This window comes from Sorghum bicolor, chromosome 7 (assembly GCF_000003195.3).
Source record: "Sorghum bicolor cultivar BTx623 chromosome 7, Sorghum_bicolor_NCBIv3, whole genome shotgun sequence".
Taxonomy (NCBI): Eukaryota; Viridiplantae; Streptophyta; class Magnoliopsida; order Poales; family Poaceae; genus Sorghum; species Sorghum bicolor.
The window spans coordinates 5,800,752-5,820,257 of NC_012876.2; the positions used below are offsets into that span (position 1 = coordinate 5,800,752).

A 19,506-nucleotide genomic window follows, 5' to 3' on the forward strand; every position below is an offset into this window, starting at 1 on the left:
AAACAAGGGGCATCAAGTAAAGAATCTGTAGAATGGTAATTTGTATAAAAAGCAATTAATATTGAGTTTTACAACAGAGGAATAACAATGAAGAATTACTATTACATTAACAAAAATCATCTGATAAGAAAATATGGGTCTTTGTTAGTAGACAAATGGTTAATGAATTATAGAGAATATTAAAAGTTGAGAGAGAGAGAGAGAGAGAGAAGCACAAACATTGGCCTCTATTTTCACATCAAATGCAATCTCCTGAACTGAAGCAAATGGCATTTTTGAGTGGCTACAAAATTCAAAACATGTAAAAAGCAATGGTACACAGAAACAAGGGGCATCAAGTAAAGAATCTGTAGAATGGTAATTTGTATAAAAAGCAATTAATATTGAGTTTTACAACAGAGGAATAACAATGAAGAATTACTATTACATTAACAAAAATCATCTGATAAGAAAATATGGGTCAAAACTTGATCCTGAATTGCCCACTTGGTCCTCTGGCTTATCTGATGATCTGAACCTCTCATGTGATAATTTTACAAGACCGTAAAGATTAGAAATCAAAGGGTTCTTGAGGAATGGTGTGATAAACCCTTCAAGGTTTGAAAATTCTTGCAAATAAATTGCACGGTTGTCCTCCAATTGTTCCAGAGAGCCAGATTGCGTGAGTGCATATAAGCCTAGCAGAACTGCATACACTGATATGAACACGTCCTTGTGGTTACCTATGCCTCCAATCCAATTGTTCTTCCCCTCTTTCTCAAGATACCCACCAGTCAGTGAGGTGAGCTGGTTTAAAAAGGTCTCCCTCCAATCCTGCAGGAACAGTTTAGTTTTTGCTCCTGCTTCCATCTGACATTTTGAATGCAAAAGTTTCTGAATATTCGAACAGCAGATTTGACATATCAATAGCTTCTCCTCATGGTGGTTATCTATTTCTTTATCAAATATCTGACGGACCAAATCGCCACGGGAGTTCAGAGCGTTTCCAGTGTCCAAGACTACCCTTAACAAGAATTCAATGTATTTCAGCCAGTGGCCAAATAAAGAAGTTAAATAGTCCAAGCTTAATTCAATGACTCTATCAACTTGTAGTGGTGTGGAATCATCACAGAAGGTATTAGCTGAACCCTTAGCGATTATTTTCTGAATATCCTTCGCAAGTTTTTGTCTCAGATAGGCATCCTCATCCTCCAGCAACTGAATACATACAAACCATAAGTCAAGTATCTTGCATGCATAAAGACTGATAAATTCAAAAACGCTAGCTTCCATGCATTTCTCTTTGATAGGGCCTTCATCAAATTCTGGAGAGTACATGTTGGACACAGATGATGCAACGTAGTTTGCTTCTTCAAGAAGACCAGAAGCAACAATTGCCTCAGCAGCAGCCCTTCGAGCATTCACACTTTCCGATGGTTCACTTTGGTTCTTGACAAGAGTGACAAACAAGTTTACTCTAAGCATGACATCAGATAATCTATTCCCTTCATTGATTCTGACAAAGGATGCAGAGATCTCACTGGTCTTAAGACAATCCATTGAAACACCACCCCTAGATAGTTTAGTGAACAGTTTCATGCACATACCCATGCAACATAGAACTATTTCTCTGGTTTTTGCATGTGACATCGTGCTGTTTAAATGAACTAACCTGTCCCACAAGGACAAAAGTGTGCTAGAATCTTCTCCATTGTTGAATGGGAATTCCATGTTCCATGAAAAGATGATCTTCAGATTATAATAAAGGCACTTAGGGTGTTCTTCCACAAATAACCGTTCCATTAAAGCAGGCTGCAAATTAACTCCTGCCCACTGGTGCAAAATGTTTTCTGCATCACCATGTCTGATTGATTTTGTGAGCCAAAGAATCCTCTTCAGCACTGTAATTCTAACATCATATGAAGGATCAGTGAGACATGACATAATCTCCTTGTGTAGTTCATGAAGGGAGTAGTCCTCTCTAGGCATCTCTGAGGTTGGTTCACCAAGTATTTGCAACTGCACATCTTCATCGTTAGTTTCATTGTTTTTCTTAGAAAGACCAACACAGCTCAAAAATGATTCAGTTGCTTGTTGTTTTAGTTCAATACGAGTTGGATCATGGAATGCGTACTGGGATGATACTGTATTGCTCAAGCACTGAGAACTTAACTCTAGCAGCAATGCCTGAATGACTTCAGTATGTCTGCTTTTCCCTATCCTTGCAACATCAAGCATGAGATCCAATACCCGCAAGTAAGATGTAATTACGACAGGGCATGAGCATAATTTCGTGCAGCCAAGCCAAGAACATCTTGAGAGAACCTCCAGTAGTAGGCCAATAATCTGATCCTTCGTGCTACCATCTGTCAAACATCTAAAGTTGTTATCCAGAAGAGAAGCCAGCTGCAGCAGAAGGCCATGGATTGAATTGAATGACTTAGAAAGCAGTACATTTCCATTTCCCATATTAGCTGATACGGCAGCATCACTATGCTGAACACTGTGAACCATTGCTTTGTGATTTCCATGAGGTAAACTATCCAGTATATCACTAACAACATACTGCAGTCTCTCATTAGATACCAAACCAGTTAATGCCCTTGATGCAAGGATACGGACCCGGTAGTTACTCTGGGTAGCACATCTTTGAATGAAATGCAAAAGCAAAAAAGGGTCTAAAGAATCATCAGTTCCACAGCTTATAGGTGAAGGCTTAAGTCTTGATAAAAGAATAAGAATTGGACACAGGCTAGGGTGTATTGCTTTTGTAATGTGTGACTCTAAATTGCTGGACACTCCATCAGCTAGTTGTTCAGTTGCGGTTTGCAGTTCACTAGAAAGGAAAGGATGAAGGGCTGGGTACCTACATAAGAAAACAAGGAATAAATCTCAATTGAAAAGCTGACCTCATCTACTTACGTACTCCCTCCACGTTGGTAAAAGAAATTGTTTTGGACAGCGACACAGTCTCAAAGCATAAATTTGACTTCTTATTTTTTATAAAAATATTTATTGAAGGGTGATATATGTATGTTTTTATTAAGGTACTTTTCAAGACAAATCTATTCATATGGTTTTCACATTTCCAAACTCAACAACTTGAAAGTTATTCATGATTTGTATTCCCAATGTTTGACTCAAACCTTGTCCATAGCGACTTCTTTTACCAACCTGGAGGGAGTGCAAATTAGTTTGAGCACTTAGGATATTGATGTTTCACCACAAACACACACAATAATAGAAAGTTTTTTTTTTCAAACACACAGGAGAGCTGTGCATCTTTGTATCAAAGAGAGAGACAACAACTATCTGACCTCAAAACAGCAACGATGATAAATTCTTTTCTGATCAATTTACTCATGTCCATGTATCATGTAAAAGCTACTGAATTGCTCAACCAGAAAAAAAAAAAGGTTACAAACTTTATATTTGCAACACATTACGTTTCTGTCTTTCACAAAGAGAAGTGATGCACTATAACTTCACATGACCACAATTATCATATTGCAAACTATGGATAAACGTTATGAACTTGCCTGTGGAAGAATTCAAGGCCCGTTAAAGATCGACGTGCCGATTCACGCTTCTGCACATTCAGAAACCCAACCATGCGACGAACTAGCGCAGTATACGCAAGGCAAGCTGCATTGCGCACTTCCCAGTAAGGAGATGAAAACGCACGTATAGCAACCATTGTTGCATCAGCACTGAAACCCGAAGTGTCAGTTGCCAGATTTGCATCATTGAAGGCAGCTCTAAGCACATTGAACACATGCACGGTGGGAACAACACCCTCATCTCGGCCTTTAGATAGGTTACCGTTAGAATGTACACTTATTGTAGTTTCTGATTGTGATTCCAATAGCTCTCCAAGACCATCTTTCATTACTCCAGACCTCTGGTTGGAGTCTTTCTGGAAATTAGCTAAAGAGTTCTTAGCAAACTCTATCAGCCATTCCAATGCCCTTGGAAGTAGTTTCTTTGGTGTTCCTTCTGGCTCTGCCAGGAACAGGGCGATAAATGCTGCCGGAATTCCTGCACTCCTCCTTATCAAATCATCCACAGTTTGACCTTTAGCAATTGTCCTATCCATTAGTAGCACCATCCATGATTCTGTCATTTTGCACAGCCTGTAAACAACAAAGAAAGATCCTCATAAATGTGTACAAAAATAACTAGACCAACCTAGGTGACATTGTAAATACAAAATAGGCACCCAAATTTATCTTGATTAGGACTCAAACCTTAGTTGTGGGGGCTGTACACCCACACCTCCCACCAACAGAGTTAGGCTCACTTCCGCACAGAAAGTATACAAGTTATCAAAAGTTTATATTTACACACGATATGCAATTGTAGACTGGTTCAGATGGCAAAATATGTGGCGGGAACCACATACTAGGTGGAAACATGGAAACCAATTCAAAAAACGTATTTTGGTCAGTCAAAAAAAATGAAATTTGGTATATCATAGCGCATACAAATATGTACTCACATGCAAAAGTTGAGATGCAAACTCAAAACTAGAAAAATTCATATGAAAATGACAAATTTTAGATGCATATGCATGTGCACTAGAAAACATTTAGTGGCATGCACCTGAAATTTGCCATTTTCATATAAACTTTTTAAAAGTGAGTTTGCATCTCAACTTTTCCATGCGAGTATATATTTTTTTAAAACTACCAAAATACGTTTTTTGAATTGGTCTCCATGTTTCCACCTAGTATGTTGTTTCCACCACATATTTTCCCAGTTTAGATGAATGTTTCAACTCCAGTATTACACATACATGAAATCAGGTTCAACAAACACCACAATAAAGTAATGACGCCTATTATACCATGATTCCTTTACTACAATAAGGCATTTATAAATTATTCAAACATCGGATTGTTTTAGTTTGACAGTTATGTTTCAACCTTCAGAATATACCAAAATTATTGGTGTGCAGAGTTAATGCATGTATATGCACCAGCAGTTGATTCAATATGCTTATATAGTTATATATATGGAACAGATGAAAAAATAGTAGTGTGTTTTTTTGGGATGCCTGACAAACTCAAGGCTTAAATTTCATTTGTTATGTAAACATTCTGAATCTAAACAGAAACTGAAACATAAGGTTTTATGCATATGAATTCCCATCTTTGGGTGAAGAGGTTCATGAACTGGCCTCTGTAAGAATTGAACATACCTTGAATCATTTGAGCAAAGAAGACGGTTGCAAAGGGCAGTAAACCCAGCCCTTGTTTTATCTATTGCACCGTTATGCTTCATTTTAAGAAGAACCTGTAAAAAATGGTCACCCATCATCTTTAACTGCCCCACATCAAGAATTTCTTCAGACATGCTTGTCTCAGTACTGTCAGGCAAACCATTCTGAGATGAAGCTGAATGAGAACAGCCAGGCAATGGTATCTTCCTGATGATGGTTCCAAAAAGTAAACTGACCTGAAAAGTAAAATGGAGAAGTTACATCATGAAAACTTAAAAAGACATTTAAACATACCTGCAAGTCTGCAATGCCACAACAGTGTGAAACTAAAATAAACTAAACAGCTTATCAATGGCAGGCTAGTATAGCAAACGGCCTCGTGCTATAGTAGAGGATGTACTTATACTACCCTAAAGAGGATCCATTAATGGGGTGCATTTTTCTTAAGACAATTCTAGGCAAGACCTTGATGTGGGGCGGATTGGCGTAGATTGGTGTGATGAGACAGATGCCATGAGAAAGCTTTTTTTTTCCTTTTTTGACTGGAATCTACAGTTGTCAACCAATCCAGTGAGTAAAACATAGGGGAGGGCATCATGCATATAGTATGATCACAGTATGATGGTAGCATGGCACAGGTCGTGGCATTTGTGAATCTGCTGAAACGTAGTTTTTACCAACAAAAAAAAAGAAGGTTAAGGGCCCCTTTGGGACGCAAGAATTTCACAGGAATGATACAGAAGTTTCACAGGAATCAGTTCATTTTCACAGGAAAAACGCAAAACGGGAAAAAAAAAACCCACATTCCAAAGAGGGTCTAATAAGGGGTAAGAATCAACTCATTACCTCCTTCATAGCAAGCCAGCAACCAACCATAACAACTTGTTCGGCTGGTTTGCCATTACTCCCTGGTTTTGTGTTCTCCTCTCTTTCTGAAGCAGGTTGATCCTCCTCATGTATATCTGAGAGGAGGGAACCATCATCAATCACGTCATCCATGTCATATGGCAGACACAATGCGTCTGAAGAAACCACCCACAGGGCTACCGAAGTTACACGCATTATGAGTTGAAGTAGCTTTTCTACCAGGCACCTCATTTCAGAAATACATGATTGTACTACCTCAGAGTTCCAATCCATCTCATCAAATGTGTAGCGCAGAGTAAGAAGAACTCCATGAACAAAGCTCTTCTTACATGCTTCAGAAAGATCCCTCTCGCCCTCTTCGACAACAATACAGAGCCATTGAATGAGTGAAGAGATATACTGTGCAACTGGGTTTTGACTAGTCACAACTTCTGTATCTCCATTCATAGATTGTGTGTAACATTCAAGGCAATCACTTTCTTTAGAAAAGACAAGAATACATCCAAGCTCCAAAACATACTTCCTAAATATAAGGCGGAAGGTTAAAGCACCAGCATCACTTTCTCGGACTCGTGGGCTTAGAACAAGTTTTTTTGCCCATCTGATAACATCATTTATGGATGTACTCAAGGAAATCCCAGGAAGTGGCGTTGGGAACTGCAGTAGAATGCGAAAAGAGTTTTCCCTTAATCTGTCCCAGCTATCAATTATAGACCCTACAAATGAAATTGTTGAAACTGGCAATATTATGCTGTCATTGTAAGGATAAAGATCAATTTTCCCTTCAGAGCGGCAAATAGGCCATACATCTAGTAGTGTAAGAATAAGTTTCATTGCAATTGTTTTCCTTTCATAAGGGCCAGAGGGGTAACAAGAATTAAACAGAAAGGAACTCAGCCACTTCATGAATCGGAAGAGATCTTCAGCCCTCTTGACAACTGTGGCCTCAGAAGTATCAATAGAGTCAGCTGCTTTAACACTAGACGTTAATGATGGAATCCATGACCCCTGCTTTACCTGTCTGTCAAGTGCAGTTCGCACCCTAGCAAAAAACTTCCGAAATAAACTTGTCCATTTCATTTGAAATGCCGTTGAGCTACAACGCATATTCAATGGAACAGCCTCTTTGAGCAAGCTCAATTCCAAGGAGGATGGAAGACTTGATGTCTTTGGATTTAGAAAGAGGGATTCAGCTGCATCTATACGGAGACTTTCATCACTGTGTGTCAGTGCCAAAGCAAACCAATTAACAGGAACTGTAACCTTAATCCCTTTAATAGATATAACAGCAGCACCCTTACTATCCATCTGCTGAGGCTGTGACAATTCATCAGGATCCAAATCAATGTCCCCTTCAACAAGAGCCAGATTTCGTGAGACCTTAAGCAGAGAAACCAGTGCAGCTATACACTGGTCATTTTTCAAAACAACATCTAGTTTAGTTTCCTTTGTGCTAGGACCAATGGAGATGAATCCAAGCATTGTGAATATGCTCTCTGCATCAACTTCAATTAGAGCAGGTAAAGCATAAGTATTTAAGTTAGAACGTAGTTTTGAATTTCCAGATACAAGTCCCCGCATGAAAGGAGGCAAGCACAAATCTCTGAAGGCATCATATCCTAGCTCAACACCATCATCATTCCAACATTCACCTCTTAAAGTCTCCAGGAAGGATTTTAAAAATGTTGTGGCAGCACAACAAACATCATCATCTATGTACGCATAAGCTGTTTCTGAAAGCAGATATGATTTCAATATTAGAAGAGATTTGGCACCCAATCGCTTTGTCAAAGAAGCTAAAGGGACGTATCTCCCTTTGCATCGCGGACCTAGGCGAAGTAAATCATTTGCAATATTGCAAAGGAACAATTTGTTGTTATGTTCATGGTCTTCTGATGCAATACACAATTCAATATCTAATAGGAGATCAAAGATCAAATGCACCTGTTTTACTGTCTGACTCAAAGGATCTTCCAGGTTGCGCCATATGATTCCTAATATACGGTTGACAACATCTCTTGAAAAAGGCTTATAGTCCCCAGAGAAGTCAGTGAAATCAGATGAAATCGATGTCTTTATCTGCTGCAAACATATTTGTGTCACTGTAAGAGCATGGAAATTGAAGTGGCTATCAACTGGGTTCTCACAATGCTTGCAAAGCTCAGGTAAAATTCCATCATACAAAATAGTCCATAAAGGTCCACTTGAATGAAGTTGGCGCATGTTGAGTACTGTCCTTGGAATAGATGTCAAAATCCCTCTTAGCAAACAAAGTCTACTCAAAACTGAAAGATCTCTGATTTGTTCACACAGATCAAAGTCTGAAAATACATTGTGCACAGATTGATTTTTTCTATCTTCGTGATTTGCACAGATGTCAAATAGACCTTGATAAATAAACCAGGAAATCTCCTCTGAGCTCATGAAAACCTGAATTGCAGCACAGAAGCTCACTCCAGAGGCCACCAGGCAATCCCTTGAAAAGGCAGATGACTTAAGAACAGATAGTATTGTCCTGACAGCACTCTTGAAGACACTTGATGCCTTGTCAAGGCCCGTAAACTTAGACGGGTACCGCTGCAGCAAGTAGTACATGCAAGACATGGCCTCTTGGCACTGCTCCATCACGACAGGAGATGGTCGTGACCCTTCATCAATGTCATTAGTCACTCCATCAAGCCCATCAACAACATCCAGTGCCATGATCTCTGCACACCTCTCTACTGCCTCATCCAAAAATCCCAACTTTGGGTACCCAATAAGCGACAAGGCTGCCCGAGATACCATAAATCTCTTCTTTGCCTTACTACCAGAGCCACCATACTCCTCACAGAGCAAGGCAAAACACCCACTGATCGCTGTGGAGAATTTCTTGCACTTGGCGAGCACCGATATGAGCGTGCGGTGGAGAGGGAGGGAGTTCTCAAGGAAGAGGATCTCCAAATAAAGCTTTGTGGCAGCGAGCACTGCATCATCAGGAATCCCTGTAGTGGACAGAAACTGCACATATGCCGAGGCAAGATCCTTGACCGCAACAACTTGCGAGTAAGTGGAGGTCAGGGAAATCAAGTCGTTCAATCGGACAAAGAAATCGGACGAGGAGACCTCAGCCGGCACGACGGCTAGGGCATCATGGTAGTGTTTCGGGAACACAATCGAGGTGTAGGTGTACCGGTGCCTATGCTGCAGTGACCGCCACTTCGCAGACATTGTTCCCCCAAATTAGCTCTTTGACTTCAATCTGAAGGATAACAATGAACAAACAAAACTGAAACTTCCAGCAAAACCACATTGAACCCTTAAACAGGCATACATAGGAAGCAGAAGCCGATTGATTCACCTGAAGTCAATACAGTTCCACCAGAAGTCTTCCTCCGGGAATTTGAAATTAACGTTACAGGCTGCCAACCACAAACCTTCCCTCCCTAACAAATCACACAAAGCTTGTTCAGTAGATTTTCACCCGTGTGAACACAACAACGAACTATTCGGGCTGCATTAGAACACGCCTTCTACTACAGACAGCGTAAACAAGCAATCAGAGGTTCCATAAGCAGCGATAATCGGCAAACAAATAACCTTCAATCCCGTAGACAGCCGTGCCGCTCTCCTCCTCCTGGAAGGCGGCGGTGCCCGTCGAGTGCAGCGGCTCGGGAGCCCGGCGAACAGCAACCGGGATCAGGCGGCCAGCGAAAGCAGCAAGAGGCAAGGCCAGCAGGCTGCTGCAGCGAGAGGAGGCGGGAGCGGGGGTTTAGGGTTTGGTCCTGCGATTCTCTCTCCCCTTCCCCCCTCGCTTGACTGTTTTCTGCATCGCCCTGACCAAAATACCCCTACGCCTCCGCGCGCCCCCACCTGTGCTTTGAGATTCGCGCTTCGTCGCCTCCTAGCTACCTCGTGTCTCCCGCTGACTCGCCGGCGAACGCTCGCCTCTTGGAGATGCCGCCCGCCGCGGCGACGCTCCTCCGGCGGGCCCCAGCGGTCCCATTCACGGCACGCCGTACCGCTGTTTCCCGCTCGGGCATGGCGCGGCGTCTGGTGACAGCGAGCGCTGGGGCCGGCGGGCGGGCGCCGGCGTACGGTGGGCTGCTGCTCGACGCCGGCGGCACGCTGCTGCAGGTCGCGCAGCCGGTCGCCGAGACGTACGCCTCCATCGGCCGACGCTACGGTCCGTACGCCTCCAACCCCAAGAATCCACCGCCACCTATTCCTCAAAAAAAAAATTCCACCGCCACCTCGCACTTTTCTCCCACTTCGATGTCTCTCGTGCTCTGCATTTCGTCAAACGTTTGGCGTGTGGTCGGTCTCGTGGTGCTCCTGACTTTTGGTCACTCGCTCTCCAGGTGTGATGAAGCCTGAGAAAAGAATCATGGAGGGGTTCAAGCGGGCATTCTCGGCGCCATGGCCCAAGACACTCAGGTACCAGGTAATGGACATGATGAGACGCACAGGAATTGCATTCGCAAGGCTTGAAATTGTGTCGTGGTTGCTCTCGAGGTGACGACGTGTTGGGTCTTGGACTGTAATTGCAGGGAGATGGGCGGCCATTCTGGAGAATTGTCGTGGCAGAAGCTACCGATTGCACCGATGACGATTACTTTGAGGAAGTGTATCAGGTATACCTCATGTGACCTTCCGGGAAAGCGTAATTTGTTTTTTTTTTCGAAAATATGGAGTGTGTCTAAGGTTGTTCGGACGAATACCTTTTTTGTGAATGTGGGTTTGTTGGAGTATTTGAGCATGTATTCATGTGCTTGTGCTTGGTATCTGATTAAAGAAACTCGTGATCTCACATGCTAGCTTTTGTTACTACTATGACGAAATTGAGCAAGAACTAATGTTTTGAGTCCTGACTAAGTGACTATGCTGTTAGTGAACAGAAGCCCAGGCGATAAAGTTCACCGCTCTCAAATATATTTAGTTTTTTCTAAGTTGAAGGATTCCAGTTTATTAGTATGTCGAATGTTCAAACCCATACAATGTGGCTAATGGATGGATCATTGTTTCTTTCAGTATTATGCACATGGAGATGCTTGGCGTTTGCCTGTTGGAGCAGACACAGCACTGCGTGAGCTGAAGGATGCTGGAGGTTAGAAGATACTTCCTCTGTTCTTGGTTCCTGAATTTCAATTCTCAGTTGTTTACTGCAATTAATATCTGGCTTTCCACATTCAGGCCCTTATCTTACTCCATCAGTATTATTGTGTCTCAATTTCAGTTAAGCTAGCTGTTGTATCTAACTTTGATACAAGGTTACGGAAATTACTTAAGGACCTTAATGTCTCTGATATGTAAGTACCTATAAGTTGGCCTATCTAATTAATTACTTCAGTCGTACTTCAAAACGATGTCTTTTTACATATATATTGTTTTGTGAGTAATGGCTATATGTTAACAGACCTTGAGCTCTCCAGGTTTGATGCCATTGTGGTATCATCAGAGGTCGGATATGAGAAACCTGCTCCAGAGATATTCAAGATAGCATTAGGTATAAAGTCGAATCTCATTTGTGAAAGATCATGAAATTTTTCTATAAAACTAATAAATGTGGTTGTTTTCTGTTTGTCAGATAACATTGGTGTGGAAGCCAGCAAGGCAGTGCATGTAGGAGATGATGAAGCTGCAGACAAGGCGGGTGCCAATGCTATAGGACTTGAATGCTGGTATGCAGAGTACTTTTTCCTTTGTATTTCCATATTTGGACCATGTTAAGTCTTCGATTTGTTAAAATGTGATTGGGTCGCTGATTACTTTGTCATTTTCTCTAATGTAACTGTTTTAGGCTGTGGGGTGATGATGTGAAGACATTTTCAGAAATACAGGACAGGATTCTGACAACAGATGATCCTCAATGAGTGTGGATTTAGCATGGTGCAAGACCGCCACGACAGTTGTTTCTTTATTCCTTCCTTTTTTTTTCTCTTAATGCCTTCTTTTCCTTTCACCTCTTGTGCTGGCATGTCCATTTTGCTTTCATGAAATAAGCTCATTCCATGACTACTGCTGTCCCGTCACATTCTTTTGCATTCTGTGATGAACACTTTTATTCGTCACAGGCAGCAGATTGCAGATGAGTCATGAGTGATTCTGCTTGCTATGTGAATGTGATTTGCATGTAAACATTATCCTAAGTACAAGTGTATAACTGACAGAACACACATGTGAAAATGTTGCATACTGCTGCTGCTCCCCTACATGGATTGCTGCAGCGATGGAATGTACACGTAGCCTCAGGCTGCAGCTACGAGCTTATTGTGCTGTGTCTACAGAAGATTGCTGTTTGGCTGCCGGCACACCGACAGCAAGCTCTATCTCTATTATTATCATAGGAGCCTCGACGGGCTCTGGTAATGGGCACCAAGGGACGACGAGGATCAGAAGATGATATCCTCGTCCCTGTCGCCATTCTCTAGCATGCTCTCCGCAGTGTCGACGGAAACGACGCCGCGCTTGAGCGCGACCTCGCCGGTTGGTCGTCCTGATGGCCGCGTCCAGCGTCAGGAACGTCGTCTGCAGCGACGCCAGCTCCACCAGCACCTCCAGCGCGCGCGCGTGCGCCGCCCGGCACGCCGCCACCTGCTGCCCGCCGCCGGCCAGCCCCGCGAGCGACGTCGAGCTGCCACCGTCGTCGGCCAGGTAGCTCTGGAAGCGAGGGAGGCGGACGCCGGCGATGTTGTCCTGGTGCGCGCGCACGCGGAGCCTGGCGGGGCCCGGAGAGACGGACTGCTGCACGACGTGGCGGAGCGGCGCGCCGGCCACGTAGAGCGCCTCGGCGAGGGAGAGCGAGGCGGCGCGCATGGCGTCGCCCATGGCGTCCTTGGCGGACACGATGCGCTTCAGGATGGCGCGGAACTGCACCGTGAGCGCGTCCGACTTCTTCTTGAGCAGCGCGTGGCCCCGGGTGGCGCCGGCCAGCCGCGCCTTCACCATGCCCAGCGTCGTCACCGTCGGCACCACGTTCAGGCGCTGCTGCCCCTGCCCCGCCATCGCTCGCTCGCACCACACGCCGCCGCGCCGCACTTGCGCTCGCCGTCGCCGAAGCCGAAGACGATCGAACGCTGCTCTTGGAGCTCACCATCGTGTGTCCATGCCGCCCTGGGTGAGCAGCAATGCATGATTGGGTCGGCGGGCATGGACGCGTGGTGTCACGATGGTTCAGGAGAGACTGAAAGCGATGGCAACATCTGTGCTGTGGATGCACTGCGACTTCAAATACTTGTCGTCGTGCTCTATTTGTGCATACCTGAGCTGGCTACAACATATATTAGCAGCACATCAAATGAAACAAATTAATCACCAAATGGATCTGGCCTCCATATATAATAGTACAAGGTAACAAAAGAATTTGCTTATCTGTCCATCGAGTTGAAACGGAGCCATTCCTCACATCCCCGTTCCATTTTGGGGCCCAATATAAATTTGATACCATGACAAATCATCCCCGATTACCCGACCATAATCTCTTCTCAAATCTTGACAAATTATGACCATAATCTCTACTCAAAATTTAACAAATGACAAGTCAAATATACGATCAACAAAATTAAGGAGGCTTTACGCTGAAGCACCAGCAACTTTTTGGTCATAAATCGCAATCCAGGACAAACCAACTGTCATAGCAATGCCACCATGTGACATGCAGCACACTTCTGGAAGCCACGCACCTCATAGCATTGCAAACGATAGCACAATTTTGTAGAATATCATCCTAGCATCATTTCAGTGACATCCAATCATCCATCAAGCCACAAAAGGTCAACCTTGATACCTTGACAGCAACCAGATCGCCTTTCTGAAGCAGCAACCAAAAAGAGAGCATTGCTTCGCAGCCAGCAAGATCATATTCTATAGCATTAGCATGTATCCCAGCGCAAGATGTTATAGAAGCTAAGCTAGCAACTAACTGGACAAACCCAGCAAAAACCAGTTTCAACTAAAAGTATCACGGGATGCAGAGACCCATTTCCTTCTATGCATAAGTACATGGATCAAGGTCTGTTTATATGATACGGGTAGCATATAATGAAATTAAATTCCAAAGACAGGGGAGGTTGTTTTTAGGCGAGATAACGGTACATCTTCCTGTCCGTCTTGTCCCGCTCCAGGAACTCGCGCTCGATGAGCGACTCAATCCGCTTCTTGATCACCACGGGGTTTGGCATGAAACGGGGCTGCAACTGCTTCGTCACCTCCATCATTATGCTGTTGTGGTCTAGAACCCTCCTCGACTTCATGATCCGCACAATGGCCGCCTCGATCTGCGGCTTCCTATCCTCCTCGACCCGCTGCCGTGTCTCTAGCTTCTCAGGGTCGGTCTCCTTCTGCGCCGCCACAGTGCCAATCTTCACCTTGAAGAGCTTGCTGGTGAACTTGTCGTTCACGAAGAAGCTGTCATCATCGGCAATGTCCCGGCTCATGGGCTCTTTTCGCAGGACTTGCTTACCTTTCACAAGAGCTAGCGACTGGAGGCATCGCTTCAGGTCAGTAGCTGGTATTGCTGTAGACTGCTCAATTTCACGGTAAGTCAAGACATCGGATGAGTTAAACAGCATCAGAACACACATCTGGTATGTTGAGACGTTCAGTTCATGCTTGCTGCCATTTCCAAATGTTGCTTTTATGTCAGCATGCCCCATGTTTGTTTGCCATGTTAGCCTCCTGCCATTATGTGTGCCAAGGTAATAAGCCCGAAACTTCTCTGAGATAGGGACAATTTCAGGGGGAAGGTTGCAGGTATTGCAGGTTTGTGTTGGCCATGACCCAGTGGTGAGTATCTGGACAGATATTGTGGGGGCATCTGCCAGAAGCTCCGAGGAAGTAGATGCATAAAACCCTTGTGTAGTATCCTCAGAAGTCTTCAAATCATTGAACATGCCCTCCAACTTCGAAGTAAACTGGTAGCCACATTCTGTCTTCAGCTTCACAAGCATGCTTCTCTCAGAATCATCAGAAGCATTCTTCCCAGAAAGAAGACGCTTTGCCAAGTGTTGCTTGTAATATTTCTCAAATAGATCTTTTTCTTGCAAATATCTAAACAGCATCATCACCTTGTCCAGGACAGTTTCAAGATCTTCCTCATTAGCCTCTTTCACCCCCTTCCGCAATTTGTCATCAACAAACAGTGATATGAACTCAGGGGATCTGTTGTTTAAGTTTATGAAGTGCTCAAATGAGGAATTAAGAGCATTCAGGAAACTCTTGTCATTGCTAAATGACACATTGATGATATTGTCATACTTATCCTTCATGTTAAGAAGCCGCTGAACAAAATCAACTGGGTCCTTTAATCTCTCAGGATCTGTTACCAAACTTTTGCCAGTATCCTTAATATGAGATGCCATAACAGATCTGATTGTTGTGAGCCCATCAGGAACATGATTAAACAAAGTGTACATCCTGGTCAGGTCTTCATACCTGTCTTCAACAAGCATATTCACAAGCCCCGAGTTCTCCATAAGAATCAACCTCTGCATGTGATTTGCGAGCATCTCATTCACCACAACAGCAGTAATTTTCTCATGGGTTTTGACATCCAAGTATTGGGACACACGCTCTGATTCTTCAGAGAGGCGCCTCTCAGCCTGCTTCAGATACTCACCACAAGCACAGCACTCAATGAATTGTTGTGACTCACCACTATAGAAACTAGCAGAAACCTCAAGAAATGGCCTTTCAAAATCATCCTGATAAACAGACAACCCTAGATCCATCAACATTTTTGTTGTAGTCCTCATCAAGCCTCTATTAATCACATCGCCTGTCCTTTCACTATGTATGAGTTCAAGAAGCGTGTCAGACAACCTCCTCTGAATTGTGGGAGACCGGACTATGGTATCCCTCCAAAGCTCTAATCCATGATCAAAGACAGGTGTCTTTTTGTTAGTAGGAATATAAGTCCTGTCCATATACATCAGGATGTCTCTAATCATTGTCAATGCCTTGTTGTGGTCATTCCATTTTCGCTGCAACTCTTCCAGGAACAAACCACCTTGAGCAGCATCTATACATGTGCGCATATCTTCAAGATGTTCTTTCATGTTTTCTGTGAGTTTCTCATAGAGCTGAGGAGCAAACTTGTTCAGGACCATGTTATAAGCAGTCCTGCCATAATATAAGAAAAATATTATATTAACCAATATATTCAAGGACATTTTAAACACACACAGAGTTTTTATGTTATGTTAAACACATACACAGACATAGTTATGTTAAACACACACAAAAATATATTTTTTTGGAAGAGGACTGAGCAGGCCCAGCCGCCCAGGGTTGTCAGTTCTTGTTTCTTTCATACAGTTATGTTATGTTTTTCATCAGTATTAAGAGCTGGTTCAAGGTTCATAGAAAAAGCATCTGCTTCCTGTATGCTGCAGCAACTATTCTTTTTAACATAACAGTAATAATAGCCTGAAGAAAATAAGTTTCTACAGACCAAACAGACAGGAAAATCACTTCTCTTTTTAGACAGCAAACTTACAGAAGAATTTTAATACTGTTTATTCAATTGTATAACTTTGAGTTTGATAAAGCAACAAAGAGAAAAAATAACAGAGAGAACAAGGATGAAGGATCAATCATGGGAAGTGATATATGAAGTACGACTGAGTTATATCATAATCATGAATTCTTGATGTATGAACATACTTATCTATTGCTTCACTGATGCATTCACATACACAGTTTGGAAAGTTTAAACGCTGCAACATGCTAAAAAGTAGTCCACTATAAATAATGGTAAAATGAATTATAGATAAGGTAGTATAGTACCACAGCTTAACACTATTAGCCAAAAGAAGAAAGAATTGCTGAAGACAGAAGGTCTGAGAATTCCAAACTAAACAGAAGCAAGCAGTTGCAAAAATTTAACTAAACAAGTTCCTCTTGTGTTTTCAGGTTTACTAAGAACATTCGTAGTTGCCTGCATCTGATGCTGAGAAATTAGCTCATGATAGACCTCCACGAGTCCTCACGAACTGCAAAGTCTTCATACATATGCACATACTGCTATACTATCACATTAGTCACAGAACAAGTTCGATGGTTTCTTTTATTTCCATCAAACTTCATGTTGCTTAGCATGCCAACTTAGAGGAGGCATCCAAAAGCTTACATGACCTAAACTGAATGATGAAAGGGATTACTAAATTCAGTGTTGGAACAGACATCAATTTATGCTTCAATGTCGACTGAAAAGCTCGTTCTTCATCACCAAGATCTGATTCTGTTCTTTATGGTTTGGAGTGTGGCAGATATCTGGATCTTTTACATAAATTAAATGACATCCAGCTCTGTTGCAGGCTTGCTATTGCCAATACGTATGAGTTTCACCTTGGTCACCATGCATACAAAGTCATAAATCCTAGTTGTAACGCATCCGGACTCCTAAGCACCTATTCGATGGTTAGGCACTGGAAACAAAATAACAAGTAATACCTTGTAAAGTAGGAAATTAAAAAAATATTTCAAACAATCCTACCAAGCCATGCATGGAGAGTGATTGAGCACGATAGTGGCAACTCTCAGTTCAGTAAACAAGGGAATGGTGCAACCTGTCCACATGGACTGCTAGATGCTAACTATGCGGGGGGTACCGATGCCATGACATATCAAGTGTATATATATAACTAAGGTAACAAATTAGGAAGTACAGGAACACGTGCACAAGATCGTTGAGAGAGTTCTCTTGATAATAATAAATAATATTTATGTAAACTATAGATGGCAGTTCTCGTCGGTTCAGCTCTGGAGTAGGCATATGTAGCCCAAAGGTTAAAACGGTAGCATCCAGTTCTCTGGAGTAGGCATATGCAGCCCAAAGGTTAAAACGGAAGCACATCCAGTTCCTTTTCCATAACGGCCCGAACCCGAATTTCCTTACTTGCATAGCAAGGAATTAAAACAATAATTCCAACCGTTTAGGCATTTAATGCCGACACCGAGAAAACAACACTGCAAATGGCCTGAAGGCTTCAAGCAACTACCAAAATTTAATAGTACACAAAAATAAAGCCACGGACCAATAAATAGAAGATCCTAATATCTTGTTGACAAATCATGGTTACAGGACAAGCCCTACTACACAAATAATAGGACATATCAGTCAAGATCAATCTATTCACAAACATTCGCATATCATCATCTCACATGCATACAAGCCCACAGAAGGTACAATTTATCAAATATGAAAAAAAAAATACAGATCGCCAATCAGCACAGCAATCAATCCGTTCATGGTCGTTATCTATCCGAATCATCCGCGATCATACAGCGCGACCTAATCGCGTGGAACAGAATCTGACGGAACAGAGGGGGGGCAACCAAAAACAATGTTAACCTGTAGAGCTCCTCGAAGGAGAGGCCGCTGGCGTTGTGGTTGTAGATCTCGCGGATGGCGTCATGGAGCTTCCGCCACGACTTGTCGAAGAACTTGGGGTCGGTCTCGACGCGGTGCCGGAAGGGCTCGATCCTCGTGCCCCGCTTCTTCTGGCCGCCGCCGCCGCCGTTCATCGTCTTCCTCCGCTCCTCCGCAGCCGCGGCCGACGGGGGTGCGTTGACCCCGTGCTCCGGCGAGGCGCCGGGGTTCCGACGAGGTGGGGGAGGGGGGAGGAGGAGGCTAGGGTTTCGTCGTCGCGTGGCTGCGAAGGGAGGGAGGTGCTGGAAAGGGATCAGAAACGATGTTCTCGTTGGGATTTTGTAATCTGCTGGTTTTGGTCGACCTTTTTAAGTTTGGGCCTCTACGATCCTAATCTATTTTTGGCGTCTGGGATTTCAGGCTGTGGGTCCAACAGGCTGTCAGGGCCTAACTTATGTTTGAACTGACAAGATTATTAGGATTCAGGCTATATTTTATCTTACATACATTGTACTGGTATAAAAAAATGAACTTACATGTAGCTGCTGTTTGGTTCACCTAGGTGGTAGATTATGTTTGATTCTCTTTGTTTCATTACAGCATTAGTTAGGTCATAGCGGGATGGCATGTAAAAACTTCGTACCGTCTACATATTCACCCCATGAATTGCTACCCGTCGAGCCATTATCTTTTGCACTATGCTTAGTTAATTCCTTGCCTCTAGCAACATGCCCCAACTTCTTCTAGTCTCCACACCTATTCGATCTACCTCAACCCCATTCTCGTCATTGTATCTTGTTCGGTTGCTTTTGTGTCTGTTTCCTTGAAATTATCTGCCGAAACTGCCAGCTATTCAGTAGTGTTTTTCTCTCACAATGAATCAACGAATAGTACTTTCAACTATGACTTTTCAACCAAGCGAACATTTGTTATTCTGATGTTGCCAAGGCACCTCCATTATCATTAGGATCCTTGTGCTAGCCTCCATCTATTACTACTTGCACGGATGCTTCGTCGGGCTTCGCGTGCTAGCCTCCACCTATTCCTGCTTGTCATGGACACCACGTCTGCACGTTGAGGGTCTTGCCAA

At 43.2% G+C, this 19,506-nt stretch overlaps 3 protein-coding genes and 1 pseudogene across 3 annotated transcripts; 1 reads left to right on the plus strand and 3 right to left on the minus strand.

Moving 5' to 3' along the window:
* Positions 18-9,848, minus strand: LOC8069662 (thyroid adenoma-associated protein homolog). Its single transcript, XM_021464678.1, has 7 exons — positions 9,647-9,848; positions 9,408-9,492; positions 6,047-9,308; positions 5,180-5,436; positions 3,519-4,112; positions 443-2,845; positions 18-120 (listed from the first exon to the last, which is right to left on the minus strand). The coding sequence occupies exons 3-7, from the start codon at positions 9,275-9,277 to the stop codon at positions 117-119; spliced, it is 6,489 nt and encodes a 2,162-aa protein (XP_021320353.1). The 5' UTR covers positions 9,278-9,308; positions 9,408-9,492; positions 9,647-9,848; the 3' UTR covers positions 18-116.
* Positions 9,903-12,311, plus strand: LOC8080880 (haloacid dehalogenase-like hydrolase domain-containing protein 3). Its single transcript, XM_002443885.2, has 8 exons — positions 9,903-10,232; positions 10,408-10,490; positions 10,597-10,680; positions 11,078-11,153; positions 11,283-11,355; positions 11,479-11,552; positions 11,634-11,727; positions 11,847-12,311. The coding sequence occupies exons 1-8, from the start codon at positions 10,004-10,006 to the stop codon at positions 11,917-11,919; spliced, it is 786 nt and encodes a 261-aa protein (XP_002443930.1). The 5' UTR covers positions 9,903-10,003; the 3' UTR covers positions 11,920-12,311.
* On the minus strand, positions 12,160-13,365 carry LOC8069663 (annotated as a pseudogene).
* On the minus strand, positions 13,887-18,770 carry LOC8080881 (cullin-3A). Its single transcript, XM_002445084.2, has 2 exons — positions 18,399-18,770; positions 13,887-16,165 (listed from the first exon to the last, which is right to left on the minus strand). The coding sequence occupies exons 1-2, from the start codon at positions 18,569-18,571 to the stop codon at positions 14,122-14,124; spliced, it is 2,217 nt and encodes a 738-aa protein (XP_002445129.1). The 5' UTR covers positions 18,572-18,770; the 3' UTR covers positions 13,887-14,121.

Excerpts from the sequence above, each read along its gene's own strand:
- LOC8069662 (XM_021464678.1), bottom strand. The coding sequence starts at position 9,277 with ATGTCTGCGAAGTGGCGGTCACTGCAGCATAGGCACCGGTACACCTAC. Across the intron at positions 5,437-6,046 it reads GCTGGCTTGCTATGAAGGAG|GTCAGTTTACTTTTTGGAAC; the intron begins GTAATGAGTTGA and ends TTTACTTTTCAG. Across the intron at positions 4,113-5,179 it reads CTTTGCTCAAATGATTCAAG|GCTGTGCAAAATGACAGAAT; the intron begins GTATGTTCAATT and ends TGTTGTTTACAG.
- LOC8080880 (XM_002443885.2), top strand. The coding sequence starts at position 10,004 with ATGCCGCCCGCCGCGGCGACGCTCCTCCGGCGGGCCCCAGCGGTCCCA. Across the intron at positions 11,356-11,478 it reads GACCTTAATGTCTCTGATAT|GTTTGATGCCATTGTGGTAT; the intron begins GTAAGTACCTAT and ends TGAGCTCTCCAG. Across the intron at positions 11,728-11,846 it reads GCTATAGGACTTGAATGCTG|GCTGTGGGGTGATGATGTGA; the intron begins GTATGCAGAGTA and ends TAACTGTTTTAG.
- LOC8080881 (XM_002445084.2), bottom strand. The coding sequence starts at position 18,571 with ATGAACGGCGGCGGCGGCGGCCAGAAGAAGCGGGGCACGAGGATCGAG. Across the intron at positions 16,166-18,398 it reads TCCTTCGAGGAGCTCTACAG|GACTGCTTATAACATGGTCC; the intron begins GTTAACATTGTT and ends ATATTATGGCAG.